The following is a 13,406-nucleotide window of genomic DNA, read 5'->3' on the forward strand; positions in this document are numbered from 1 at the left end:
ACCTCAAGCATCATGAGGCTACTGCTCAGTCAACGGACAAAGGCAGAACAGAAGGTTCCAGATCACCTGCTTTTTGCTCAGCCCTGTGAAAAGCACTAATTTCAGGTTCAAAAGAAGTAGGAGTCGCAGCCCCTGTCCACAACAAGCTTACAAATTAGCCTAGAAGACAAGACAGAAATATAAATAATCTATACATAACACAATATTATAACAGCATTATTTACTTACACAATAAAGCACCAACCTGGGTAACATGTATAATTAGAAAATAGTGCAATACTACTAGGGTACCAACTGTACGACCAACAAGTCTCAGAAGAGTTAGAGAAAAAGATCAATATTGACTGGTATTATCAAAGGTCACTACTATTAATATTACCCCTGCTTGGCATTTAGTAGATGTTTCTTTTGGCCAAGCTCAATCCTTAGAAGGGAAACCTAGGCAGGAGCTTCTGACAGGCCACAATTATCTACTCCCCATTCGTTCCTTTGCCAGTCCCCTTGTATAAACACTGTGATTTTCCACAGCCTACTGTGCCCACAAGACAGTCCCCAAATGGTAGCCCTGTGCTTTTCACCTTCCTCTACTGCGAGATGTCGAAGGGGCCCGGACAAGTAATAATGACTAGCCCCCCGCTCCACAATCCAGACCTGGCATCAGATCTCAGCAAGCAAAAATTTAGCAACTGGTCAACCAAGGTTTCCAAGAGAATTCCAAACAAAGTCCCTAGGTACTTTAGCAGAGATGTTTTACAAATGTTCATCAGCTCACTTTCGCCTTTTACATCTTTCCCCCTACTTCTCCCCATCTTCCCCAGGAACATCTTAAGCTTTATCAGACTTTCTATAGGTAACTTTTCCACAGAAGGGGCTCTCCAACGATGCAAGCAAACCTAACACCCAAAATGCAAGTCACCACTCAGGCACCTGGAAAGAGGAAGTAAAGCAAAGCTGCACAAGGAGAAAGGAAATAACAAATACTCTACCTCTACCATGAATTGTTCCAAGAAGGAATTCTCTTCAAATGGCTCTGTCTTCAACCGATCTGTGTAACAAGAAGGGAGGCAGAAAAGAAATATGAGTCTTAGAATGAGTTTCCTACCTGTGAGATGGAAAGGGAACAGAGCCCAGGACTTCTTGGGAAAGAGGATAAAGATGCAACACCCAGAGACACCTCGTCCAGTGGGAGAAGAGGACAAACAGGAGCAGGAAAGGGTGATTAGCAATAAATGACAGGCTCAGTGGCAGCATGTGCTCTAGAAGGTTTTCCCACCACAAAGACAGGTGAAATTGAATTTTTATTCTGAAGTTGGAGCTATGCAGCTTCCTAAAGTCCCAAGTCCTTTTTCCCTCATGCGATTTTATATAGCTGTTGGCCCTTTCCAGAGTCTTTCCTTGCCATTGCCTAGGGCATGTCTGGACTCAGTTACAGCTTCTATTGGATACTTGGGCCCCAGCCAGGTACTTGATGCAAAAGAAGTGTCATCTAGTCTCCAGTCCTGGTCAGCACCCAGCACCCACCCTCGGGAAAGCACCTCCCTAATGCAAATGAGTCTCCCCCTTTGCTAAGGCTCTTCGACTGTCTGTACCACTCCCGACCCAGCTCCTCAAAGAATGTCCTCTCACCTCGGCTCAGCGTAGCCCCACTCTCCTGGTAGTCCTGGATCTCTAGATCTTTCATATGAAGCAATGTTGCTAGGTCCCTCACCTGGCACTGCAGTGCCAGACTCATGCCCATCAGAGGACGAATCAAATGTTGGGAGACCTTCCATGGAAGAGATACCAATTAGCCAACAGATAAACATAAAGTACTCCCTAACAGTGTATAAGGTACCAGGAAAAAATACTGAAAAACAAATGTTTTCACAGGAACTTGTATTTTCATAGTCAAGCAACCCATTTACATGAATGTAAACACAAATATAATAATTAAATAAGTATATGAAAGAGGTTCAAGGATTTTCTTTGTGGCACAGATAAAAGGATGGGAAGAATAAAGGAGAACATGTATGAGTAGATAACCTAGAGCTGTGATTTAAGAGAAGGATGTGATACAGGTGGTAAGAGCTAAGTGTGGACTCAACTCTAAGCAAAAACTGAGAGGGCTTCCCTGGTGGCGCAGTGGTTGAGAGTCCGCCTGCCGATGCAGGGGACACGGGTTTGTGCCCGGGTCCGGGAAGATCCAACATGCCTCAGAGCGGCTGGGCCCGTGAGCCATGGCCGCTGAGCCTGCACGTCCGGAGCCTGTGCTCCGCAATGGGAGAAGCCACAACAATGAGAGGCCCGCGTACCGCAAAAAAGGAAAAACAAAAAACAAAACAATCCTGAGAGATGAAAGCAGAAGATCCAAGTACCTCCAAGCAAGTAGGTGCAACTAAAACAGAGTATGCTAGCTGGAGTGTAATAGAAGACAAATATCAACAGAAAGTAGAGAACTGTGAAAGTCAAATCAGACCCAGACACCAATTATGAACCATTTCAGGGCTGATGCTAGCCTATGAGGCCAGAGTTTCCACCTGTTCCCACAAATGCAGCAAAGTCTAAGGTCATTGTTGCAACAGAAACAAGCCAGTCACCAGGAGACCAGCCTAGGAAGGAATAAACCACCCCTCTACACAGCTTGCTCTTAACCAGAGGTGAGAAGGATGTAAGCATGGCTATACTGCAGCACAGCTAGAGTGATGTTCTCATATGATAACGCATAGCTATATAGAATAACCATTCCATTCACCTATACAAGGTGGCCATTAGCCGTCAAAAAAATTAGCTAAAATCGATCATTTGTGGCTGGGGGGTATTATGAAAGTTCCTTTCCCTTCCCCCAAGGAGATGAACTAAAGGAGGCAGTGAGAAGAAACGCCCTAGATCAGAGGTCAGCAAACTTTTTCTGTAAGGGCCAGAGAGTCAACATTTTCAGCCCTGTGGCCCATACAGTCCCTGTCACAATATTCAACTCTGCTGTTGTAGCAAGAAAGCAGTCATAGAAAACATGTCATAAATGAAGGTGGCTGGGTTCCAGTATAACTTTACAAAAATAAGCAGCAAGCCAGGTTTGGCCTGTTGGCCATAGTATGCCAACCCATACCCTAGACCTAAAAAGGATAACTTTTAGACAAGAAACCCCACAGAGGCTTGAAGTGAGGAAAAGGTACTAAAGTGGCCCATAAGATGTGCAAGCCAGACTCATCTGGATCAGGATCAGAAGTCCGGACTCTTCAGACTTGTATGTTTTCATTTCCATTAATTTTCTAGTAAAACTTATTACTAAAGACTTCAGGTGTATTGTGGCTCAAACTAACAGGAAATGATTCTTTTTCTCTAAAGACAGAGTAGAGGAGAAGACACTGGGTGTGTGTTAGGGTTGCGGGAGGTTAGGGTTTAGTGGTAGCAGCTTTTGCACCAGCACTAGGACCCAAGAAATGCAGGGTAACAGTGCAGAGTGGAAGGCCGGCGATCAGGCCCAGCTATAGACACCCGTCACTTCTTTCTGTCACGTAGCACATCCCAACCTAGAACTGTCTGCCAGCTCCGTCCTTAGTATAAACTTAAACCTCCAGGAAGTACTGCTCAGAACGTGACAGAAGCTCTGCTTTTGGAAAATGTATCTGCTCTAGACTCAACTCTCTTTCCTAGGAATTGTTTTTAAGTTTGGTCCTTCTCCAGGGAGATCAGGAGGAAAATTAGGTGAATACTTGTATGAAAGCAAGCCAGTGTTTGGTGAGTTGAATTGAAAATAACTGCCACAGCTAACCAAGCAGCATCACCATCCATTTGCTGGTGGCACTCAAATGACAGAAATTCCTAGAGTTAATAACCAACCTTTCTCTGGGGGCTACATTCATAGCAAGTCCTTTGAGTAGTGGTAAATGTAACAGCATGAGACATGATGAGAAACAGTTTTCAATCAATGTCATGTCTAATGAAATGTGGTAATTATTGAAATTATTGATAGGACTCCAATGTCTATATCTTTTTTTTTTTTTTTTTTTTTGCGGTACGCGGGCCTCTCACTGTTGTGGCCTCTCCCGCTGCGGAGCACAGGCTCCGGACACGCAGGCTCAGCGGCCATGGCTCACGGGCCCAGCCGCTCCGCGGTATGTGGGATCTTCCCGGACAGGGGCACGAACCCGCGTCCCCTGCATTGGCAGGCGGACTCTCAACCACTGCGCCACCAGGGAAGCCCAAAAGCAGTTATCTTTTTTTTTTTTTTTTCCAATGTCTATAGAGCATTTTTTAAAAGCTTTTTATCCTTAAATATTTCAACTTCTCAAATAATTTCACAGGATTGGGTTACACCACTCTGACTCATTGGGGTATAACTCATTTCAAACTTAGTTGAACCCTAACTTAGATCAATTAATTAGAATAAAACATTGTGGCTGAAGCAACAGATTTCAAAGTAAATCTACAGACACTACAAAGAAAAATCTTGAAGTGCTTTAGGAGGCTGGGACACTCCCTCCCCTTCATTTACGGACAGCAACATATGAAACGATGCAGTTCAATAAATCAATTCAACAAATACCTACTGGGTGCTGAATCCATGCTCTGACCCTGTGAGGCTTCTGTGCTCAAAGAGGTCACAACAGTTAAGGAAGTCAGGAAGTGTGGTGGATACAGAACAGGAGTCGCCAATCTTCTCCAGAGGAAAAGCTATTTATAATTTTCCCCAGCATCTTCAGATTTCCCATAGAAATGTTCATAAGTCATAGGCAGAAGAGCAGGATGGCAGTTATCAATCCCAAGATGAAACGTATCATGTTTAGATATAATGAAAAGAATAGTAGACTGGGAATTAGGAGACCAAGATTCTAGCCCTGGTTCTCATAGCACCTAGATGTGAAAATGGCTTAACCCCAAATATTCTCATGGTCCTTGTCTTTTTTATTTTTATTTTATTTATTTATTTTATTTATTTATTTTTGGCTGAATTGGGTCTTCGTTGCTGCACGCCGGCTTTTTCTAGTTGCGGCAAGCAGGGGCTACTCTTTGTTGCGGTGCGCGGGCTTCTCATTGCGATGGCTTCTCTTGTTGCGGAGCACGGGTTCTAGACACGCGGGCTTCAGTAGTTGTGGCTCGCGGGCTCTAGAGCGCAGGCTCGGTAGTTGTGGCGCACGGGCTTAGTTGCTCTGCGGCATGTGGGATCTTCCCGGACCAGGGCTCGATTGCATGTCCCCTGCACTGGCAGGCAGATTTTTAACCACTGAGCCCCCAGGGAAGCCCCTTGTCTTTTTTTAAAAAGACAAATTATGGAGTTGGACTATTTGCTCTCACAGGCCCACTATAATGCTAAGGTTAAGTAATATTACATATGTTCTCTTATTTAATCCTCACATCTCTGTGGTAAGGTCAGGATTGGTATCGCCATTTTACAGATGAAGAAACTGAGTCTCATAAAAATTCAGTAACTTATCCAAGGTAATACAAGTAGTCAAAGTGATGGAGCTGAGTTACAAATTCAGGTCTGCCTGTGCTCCTTCTACCACCAAAAAAAAACCTTCAGATGTGACTCCTGGGAATCATAATCTGGCCAAAGAGGTGACAAATTTGAAACTCAAAATATGGAATATAAAGAATTACATTAGAAAAAAAAGATAAGAATAACAACAACAAAAAAGAATTACGTTAGATACTAGGAAGAATAGACAGTGGGAAGGAGGAGGGGGTGATGAAGAGAAGTTGGCCAGAAGTGGAAATGGGCTCAGTGTTAGAAAGCTTTGTATATTCCATAATATCCTGCAGAGACATAAAAAGTATTACATTATTAATGTGAATGTGGTAGGGAGTGTGGGGAAACAGGTACTCTCCTACTCTCCGACATGACTTGGAGGAGTTAAGCTGCACAGTGTCTCTGGAAGACAACACAACATTAGGTTAGCGAGATCAAAGATGCAAATACTCCTTGATTCAGCTATTCCCCTTCTAGGAATTTACTCACACATTTACACATAGAAAAAGTAAATGCAGGATATTCACTACATATAAAAACAAAAGAATGGAAACAATTTAAGTGTCTACTAGCAGCAGAGCAATTAAATACACGTTGATAAACTCATTCATCAAAATGCTATGTTGCGGGCTTCCCTGGTGGCGCAGTGGTTGAGAGTCCGCCTGCTGATGCAGGGGACACGGGTTCGTGCCCGGGTCTGTGAGGATCCCACATGCCGCGGAGCGGCTGGGCCCGTGAGCCATGGCCGCTGAGCCTGCGCGTCCGGAGCCTGTGCTCCGCAACAGGAGAGGCCACAACAGTGAGAGGCCCCCGTACCGCAAAAAAAAAAAAAAATGCTATGTTGCCATTAAAAAATATTAAGGCAGGTCTTCTAAATGTATTGCTGTGAATGATTTCTACGTTCTAAAACTAAGTGAAATAAGCAAGGTACTGAACATTGTGAACAGAACGCTGCCATTTGTGAAAACACATATATCTAGATATGTATTTGACTATATGAGTATATTTACATATACATATATATATACTGATATATATATGTATATATACATACATATACACACACATATATATGTGGCTTTCCTTGAGAATTCACAAGAAGCTGACAGCAGTAGTTGCTTCAGAGAAGGAAAATGAGGGACTGGAAAGGGAGTAGAAAGAAGACCTATTTCTTCCCTACATACCCTAAATGCTATTTGAAGTGTTTGCCTTTTGCATGAGTTACTCATTCAAAAAGAATTAAATAAAAACTATGACAAGAATGAGTAACAAACAAAAATTATGACTGTGTGACCTCACAGACACACACACAAGCCTGAAATAGTATCCGCCTACATCCTCACCGGTGTCCACTGGCTCTAACTTTTTCCCTATAAAGCTTCCTCAGGTACAGGGATTTCCCTGGGATGGTATTCTTCTTCTTTTAATAATATACCTTGAAGCATAATTATTAATAAATTGTTCTCCCCATGGCCAACCAAGATTCATTCTACTCTAAACACTGTTGCCGTTTTTTATTTATTTTTAATTTATTTTATTTATTTATTTTTTTGGCTGCACTGGGTCTTTATTGCTGCGCGCGGGCTTTCTCTAGCTGTGGCGAGCGGGGGCTACTCTTCATTGCAGCCCGCGGGCTTCTCACTGCGGTGGCTTCTCTTGTTGTGGAGCATGGGCTGTAGGCATGCAGGCTTCACTAGTTGTGGCACACAGACTCAGTAGTTGTGGCTCATGGGCCCTAGAGCACGGGCTCAGTATTTGTGGCGCACGGGCTTAGTTGTTCTGCGGCATGTGGGATCTTCCCGGACCAGGGCTTGAACCCGTTTCCCCTGCATTGGCAGGCGGATTCTTAACCACTGCGCCACCAGGGAAGCCCCTGTTGCCTCTTTTTAAATTGCAGCTCCCCAATTAGAGGAATTTGCCTAGAATAGATAGGTTTTCTTCACCCATTACTTTCAATTATAATATCATTATACAAGTGTTCATTAGTGTAGTCTTTTAAAAGAAAAAACTATTAGAGTCCATCAGCTTCCAACAAGAACTGCCTCCCCAATCTCACTCTTCTGAATTTCCAGGGCTGTGTGATATAAAATGAGAGTAGCTATTGCTAGGGCTTCCCCAAGGCTGCCCAAATGTTTTGGTGCCATAACAAGCATTATTGAGGGAACAGTGCCTCCTGGTGTTACTTAGAAAAATTTACAGGGGTTTTGAACAAGATAGATAAATTCTACCTAAAGCAAGGTGGAAATTTTCACAAGAAGTTCAATTAAAATCAACAAAATTGAGTGATTATTATTTGCTAAGCACTGTTTATGGGCCTTAAAAATTCAGAGGTTAGGGCTTCCCTGGTGGTGCAGTGGTTGAGAGTCCGCCTGCCGATGCAGGGGACATGGGTTCGTGCCCCAGTCCGGGAAGATCCCACATGCCGTAGAGTGGCTGGGCCCGTGAGCCATGGCCGCTGAGCCTGCACGTCCGGAGCCTGTGCTCCGCAACTGGAGAGGCCACAACAGTGAGAGGCCCGCGTACCGCAAAAAAAAAAAAATTCAGAGGTTAATGAGCAGCAGTTCTCCAAACACTCAAGACTAGCTTGGGTCAAAAATACTAGATCAAAAACGGAACAGTTTGTTGAAAAGCACTTTGTTCCATCACCCTACTGTTGCCAAAGCATCACACTACCTCTGGGAAACTAAAGAAGGGAGACAGGAAATGATGCCCACTTGCCTTCAGATCCCTCTGCTGATAAACCTACAACCTTAGGACCCCCATAGAAGACCCTGTCCTCTAATGCTAAAACAAGCTCTGTTTATATAAAAGGGTGGAAGGACAAGCAGAAGTAATTCCTGCAAACTAGTTCTTCACTCTCAACTAACTAATTGCTAATAAAAGCTCTTGGGGCCTAGAAAGCTACAAGTGAGCAGAGGACATTATCTTCTGAGTCCCTGAAAATGGGCTCTTGAATCAGATCTACCTGGGAGTCAAATTCCAGCTCATTCCTTTATAAACTGGATGACTTTGGACAAATTACCTTCAATCTCAGCTTGCTACTCTGAAATATGGCAATAATACTTATCGTGCAGGACAGGACAGTTGTGAGGATTAAATGACAAGATAATGTTCAGAAAGGTACTCAACACTGGTATACAGCCTACCCTACTGCCAGAGTTATCTTGATAAATTACAAATTGGATCGTGTTAAACCCCTGCTTAAAGTCTTTCAGTGAATCCCTGTTGCCTTTGGGGTAAAATCCAAACTCATTAGAATCCTTCAAGATCTGGCCGCTGTCTACCTCATTTCTCATGGCTCCCTGTAGTCATGAAGTTCCCCCACTTGCCCCACCCACACTTATACATCTCCACACCTCTCAGAATGCTTTCATGCCTAGAATGATCTTTTTATTTTCTCCCAGTTATTTTCTACTCATCTTCAAACCTCAGGTCAGAAACTATCTCTTCAAAAAGGTTTTTCAGATCCTCAATCATCCTGGGCTTATCTCAATCAAAGTATATACCATAATTTATCCTGTTTCCTGTCTGTCTGCCTTCTCATTAGATTATGAACTCCAGGACTAGGCTATATTGTTTTAGATCTGGACACCCAACAATTAGCCTATAGCAGATGCTTAATAAATGTTGAACAAATGAAGTAACAAATAAAGATACCTGGTAAAGCATGTAGGCCCAAACTATGCTCCTTTTGTAAGGAAAGAATGTACCAATCAAGAAAACTTTTTGCCTTCTTTCTAGTCAAGGAAAGTTTTCTAATTGGAGGCAAATGTCAAATGGAGTTTACCAAAAAAAAAAAAAAAAAAACCACCTAAAGCTTCATTTGAGAATCTTTGAGAAGGGAAAGCAGCTGGCACCCCTTTCCCTACCCCATATTTGAATTGCACTTACCAGCGAAGGGCTAGCTAGGATGCAGTGGAAATTCCAATAGAATGGGAGACCAGACAGCTCACTCCGCACCCGGAGTATCAGCGCCTCTGCCACACGATCACAGGAGAATGTAGCTTTGCCAGCGCAAGCAGTGTCCTTCAACAATGGGCGAAGCAGATCATCCAAATGACAAAGAAAAGCCGCAGGAGGAGCAGTCAGGCGCTTGTTCAGCTCCTAAAAAGAGAGCAAGCGTTGTACAGGGTGAGAGGGCTAAAAGGAAACTGACTCCCTGGTAAGTAACAGCAAAGGGAAGCTCTGGTTAACATGAAGACAGAGGGCAGAAGAGGAAGGGAAGGGAAAATAAAAACATCAGAACAGGAAAGAAGAAAACAAAAAGAAGAGAGATCAACTGGCCTACTTCACAATTCTGCCTTCCACTGAATGCACTACAGAAACACATACATACACACACACACACACACACACACACACTCATATGGAAAGATCCTAGGGCTAGAGGTAGAAGTGCAGAATATTAATGGGAATTGTAGCAACCTAATTTGACCTTCCTTGGCTACCTATAGGCCAACGAGCTGGGTGATGTCAATGCCCCCTGACCTTCACTAGGAAAGAAATTATGTCCACTGCCACCCATAGCAGTACTTCTCTTCACACTTACCTTGGCTCGCTGGCTGATCACACTAGTGTCCACCTGTTCATGCCACACCTGTTGAAGATCTGAAACCAGCAAGGCATAGCCCTGCTTGGTGATATAAGCCTTGGCCAAGAGGGAATTCTCAGCAAGCTGTAGCCACGCCCACGGCTGCATCAGCAGGCCTTGCTCCAGTTCCTCCATCTGCAGGAGAGTCTTAATTTAGCAAAGTGCCCCCAGGGTGCTGTAGGCCTGGGGGGACACCACTCAAGAGAGTTCTCTATCAAATACATCTTGTGAAAATCCTAAGAAAACAGAAGGCATTGATTTACATTCTACCTCCTCTCCTTCACCCTCCCAGTATATAACCAGCCGAGCACCAACCTTACCACCTCTTGCCACTAAAAATCTATTTAGAATTTTGAGGGTTTTTTTTCCCATATTAAATTCCTAGAAAACATAAAATATCTCCTTCTTCTATAGCGGTTAAGCCTCAGCATATTGGTACTAGTATTTCTGCTTTCTAATAATATAACAATATGGAAACCTAAACCATTCTTGTTGCATCTTTATCACATTCCCAATGAATATGTCAATGCTATCCTTTCCCAGAACTTCTAGAAGAGAAGAAATAGTTCTTGTTTTACAAAACATCGTCATAAGTGTCATGCGCAGGAAATTCAAATTATTTGATCATTATCTAAAAACAAAACTCTGGGCTTCCCTGGTGGCGCAGTGGTTAAGAATCCACCTGTCAATGCAGGGGACACAGGTTCGAGCCCTGGTCCATGAAGGTCCCACATGCCGTGGAGCAACTAAGCCGGTGCGCCACAACCATGGAGCCTGCGCTCTAGAGCCCGCGAGCCACAACTACTGAAGCCCGCAGGCCTAGAGCCCGTGCTCCGCAACAAGAGAAGTCACCGCAATGAGAAGCCCGTGCACCGCAGGGGAGAGTAGCCCCCGCTCGCCGCAACTAGAGAAAGCCTGCATGCAGCAACGAAGACCCAACACAGCCATAAATAAATAAATAAATAAATAAATAAATAAAATCTAAAAAAAAAACCTCTGGAAGCTCTCAGAATTTTAAATATGTGTGTGTGGGTATATATATATATATATATATATATATATATATATATATATACACACATTTATATGCCCCCTAAATATATTTTTTCTCTAAATATATATACATTCTCTAAGTCAGGGATTCTTAATCTAGAGTCTATGCATGTAAACCCTCTGGAATTATATGCAAAATTTGTGCATACCTGCATATACCCATTTGGAGGGAAGAGGTCCACAGCTATGGTCAAATTCTCAAAGGAATCAATGAGACACAAATAAAGAGCTAATAACTCTGTGTCCAGAAGCAAGGAGAAAAGCCCCAACCCCATTTCAAGAAGACCCTGAATGACTAAGAAGTCAATATAAGGCACAGCACATCACAGAGGTAGAAACCATGAATTAACTCCACTTCACTCATCATCCACACCCACATCCAAGGCACTGGCCATCAGTGATATCATGCCCTACTGCACATCCTGGAAACCAACCTTTCTACTTCAGCAACTAAATTTGTAGCCTTAATCTAGTAGATGTTCAGTAACTATGGCTACTTTACAGGCAGTTTGATTTTTCCTGAGGGTAAAAAAAGAAAAAAGAAAAAAGGGTGGACCTCCCTGGCGGTTAAGAAGACTCCATGCCTCCCCTGCAGGGGGCACGGGTTCAATCCCTGGTCAAAGATACTGCGTGCGGTGTGGCGCAGCCAAAAAAAAAAAAAAAAGTGATGTAATTTCAGTTTATAAACACAAAGTGAAGTTGGGGGGGGGCCGCAGATCTTAGAATATAAAGAAAACAATGAAAATCCTTGGATTTCATTAACGTGGTTAACACGGTGCTGTTCTTCCAGTCATTTTCATCTCAATCTAAACCATTATTCTTCCAATCATAACCTAGTTTTTGAAGCGTGGCCTTGTAACATAATTTGTACAGTCACTAGACAGGTGAAATAGAACTATATATATTGTGATTTTTATCTGCAGCAGCCTCAAAACCTTGTGTTCAGAGGATGGTATTTCAGTCACATTCCCACCTGCTGTTCCTACTGGGAAGAGAAGATCTTGGAATGATTAAGCTAGTCCTCACGGGACCAGAGTTCCACATTGCCCAAGGTCAGAAACAGCAAGTCGGTCACAAACAGCAAGTCGCCAAGCCCTTCTCTCCCTTACAGACACTCCCCAGCGTGCGCTCTAAGAGTCACCAAAATTGGGTTGACTATCCGAGCCTGTCACTTCGGAAAGCCTGGAAGCTCAGGACCCTCACACAGTATGTTTTGTTTTGCGGGTGGGGGAGGAGTTTAAAATGTGGGATCTGGGATCAACAAGCCCCCTAAAAAGGTCTGAGAAATTCAGCATCAGACCTGGGTTAGCTGCTCCCACCACGCGTGTCCTGCTTTGAGGCCTCTATATCTCGCCTTTAACCCTCACGTTAACCAGAGTCACCCGTTTATTATTTTGAATGAGGGAGGGGAAGCGCCGAGGGCCAACAGAGGAGTGGGGTGGCCTAAAGCGGGTCGGCCCCAGTCCCGCCCCTTGGCCGTGAGCCCCTCCCTCGGCGCAGTTCCTCCGCCATCCTGCAGAGGGCAGCAAAATCCCGGCGACCGTCCGGGCCGGGCCACGCCCCGCCCCTCGGTCCTTTTACCACAGCCCCACCCCGGGAGACCCGCCTGGCGTCCAGTTTCCATTCGCCCTCACTAGAAAGCACTTCACCGTCCACGTTTCTATTTTTACAGCACCGGCTGCATGAGGCGCGGCTCGGTACCCCTCAAAGGGCAACAAAGCCGAAAACCGGCTACTTGGTGGCGCCGAGCTGCCCGCATAGGAGTACCCGCACAAACCCCGCCTCGCGGCCGGGGGGCAAGCTGCGCACGCGCGGCCCCCCGGCCCCGCCCACACCCACCCCCGGAGGCCTGTCCCAGAACCCCGGCCGCGCGCGGGTCCCTCCTGGGAGGAAAATTTGGGGAAGAAGCGCGTTGCCAGGGCTATCCCGCAGAGTCCGAGCAATCTCTCGCCGCCCAGCCCCGGCCCTGGCCCCGATTAGAGCTCGACCCCACCTACCGTGAGCGGCCTGGAGAGCTCTCACTCTCCCCGCGGCAAGCTGGCCCGCCCGCGCAAACCGAAAGGCCTAGAGTAGGGGCATTTCCCCCCAGCCACGGGGAGGCGGGGTCTTGGGACACTGGGGCGGAGCCCAAGCCTGATATGGGCGGGACATCTGGGCCCACGGAGCTGATAAACTGGAGCCGTGGGAGGTGGAGGGACTCCGTGGCCGGGAAAGCGAGAAGAGGCTGGAGGACCCCCTGGTAGAGAGGTGGAGGGGTAGTGGCGCCCCTCAGTGTCGCGCTGGCAGAGTAGAAAGAATGCCGGACGAAGTGCT

The 13,406-nt window shown here is 45.2% G+C and overlaps 1 protein-coding gene across 2 annotated transcripts in view; it reads right to left on the reverse strand.

The window, feature by feature from the left end:
• Nucleotides 1–13,198, reverse strand: part of NHEJ1 (non-homologous end joining factor 1) — a 76,051-nt gene extending 62,853 nt beyond the window's left edge. The window contains exons 1-5 of one of the 2 annotated variants that reach the window (XM_081243170.1): nt 13,091–13,198; nt 9,999–10,175; nt 9,341–9,553; nt 1,627–1,765; nt 987–1,045 (exon numbers count right to left, since the gene is read on the reverse strand). In XM_081243170.1, the coding sequence (XP_081099296.1) occupies nt 987–1,045; nt 1,627–1,765; nt 9,341–9,553; nt 9,999–10,175 (588 nt within the window). In that variant the 5' untranslated portion in view covers nt 13,091–13,198. Of the gene's footprint in view, nt 1–986; nt 1,046–1,626; nt 1,766–9,340; nt 9,554–9,998; nt 10,277–13,090 lie in introns of both variants that reach the window. The other variant, XM_081243171.1, reaches the window with a different exon arrangement.
• Nucleotides 13,199–13,406: the final 208 nt, after the last annotated feature.

Source organism: Mesoplodon bidens, assembly GCF_964165515.1.
Source record: "Mesoplodon bidens genome assembly, chromosome: 8".
In the NCBI taxonomy this organism is placed as follows: domain Eukaryota; kingdom Metazoa; phylum Chordata; class Mammalia; order Artiodactyla; family Ziphiidae; genus Mesoplodon; species Mesoplodon bidens.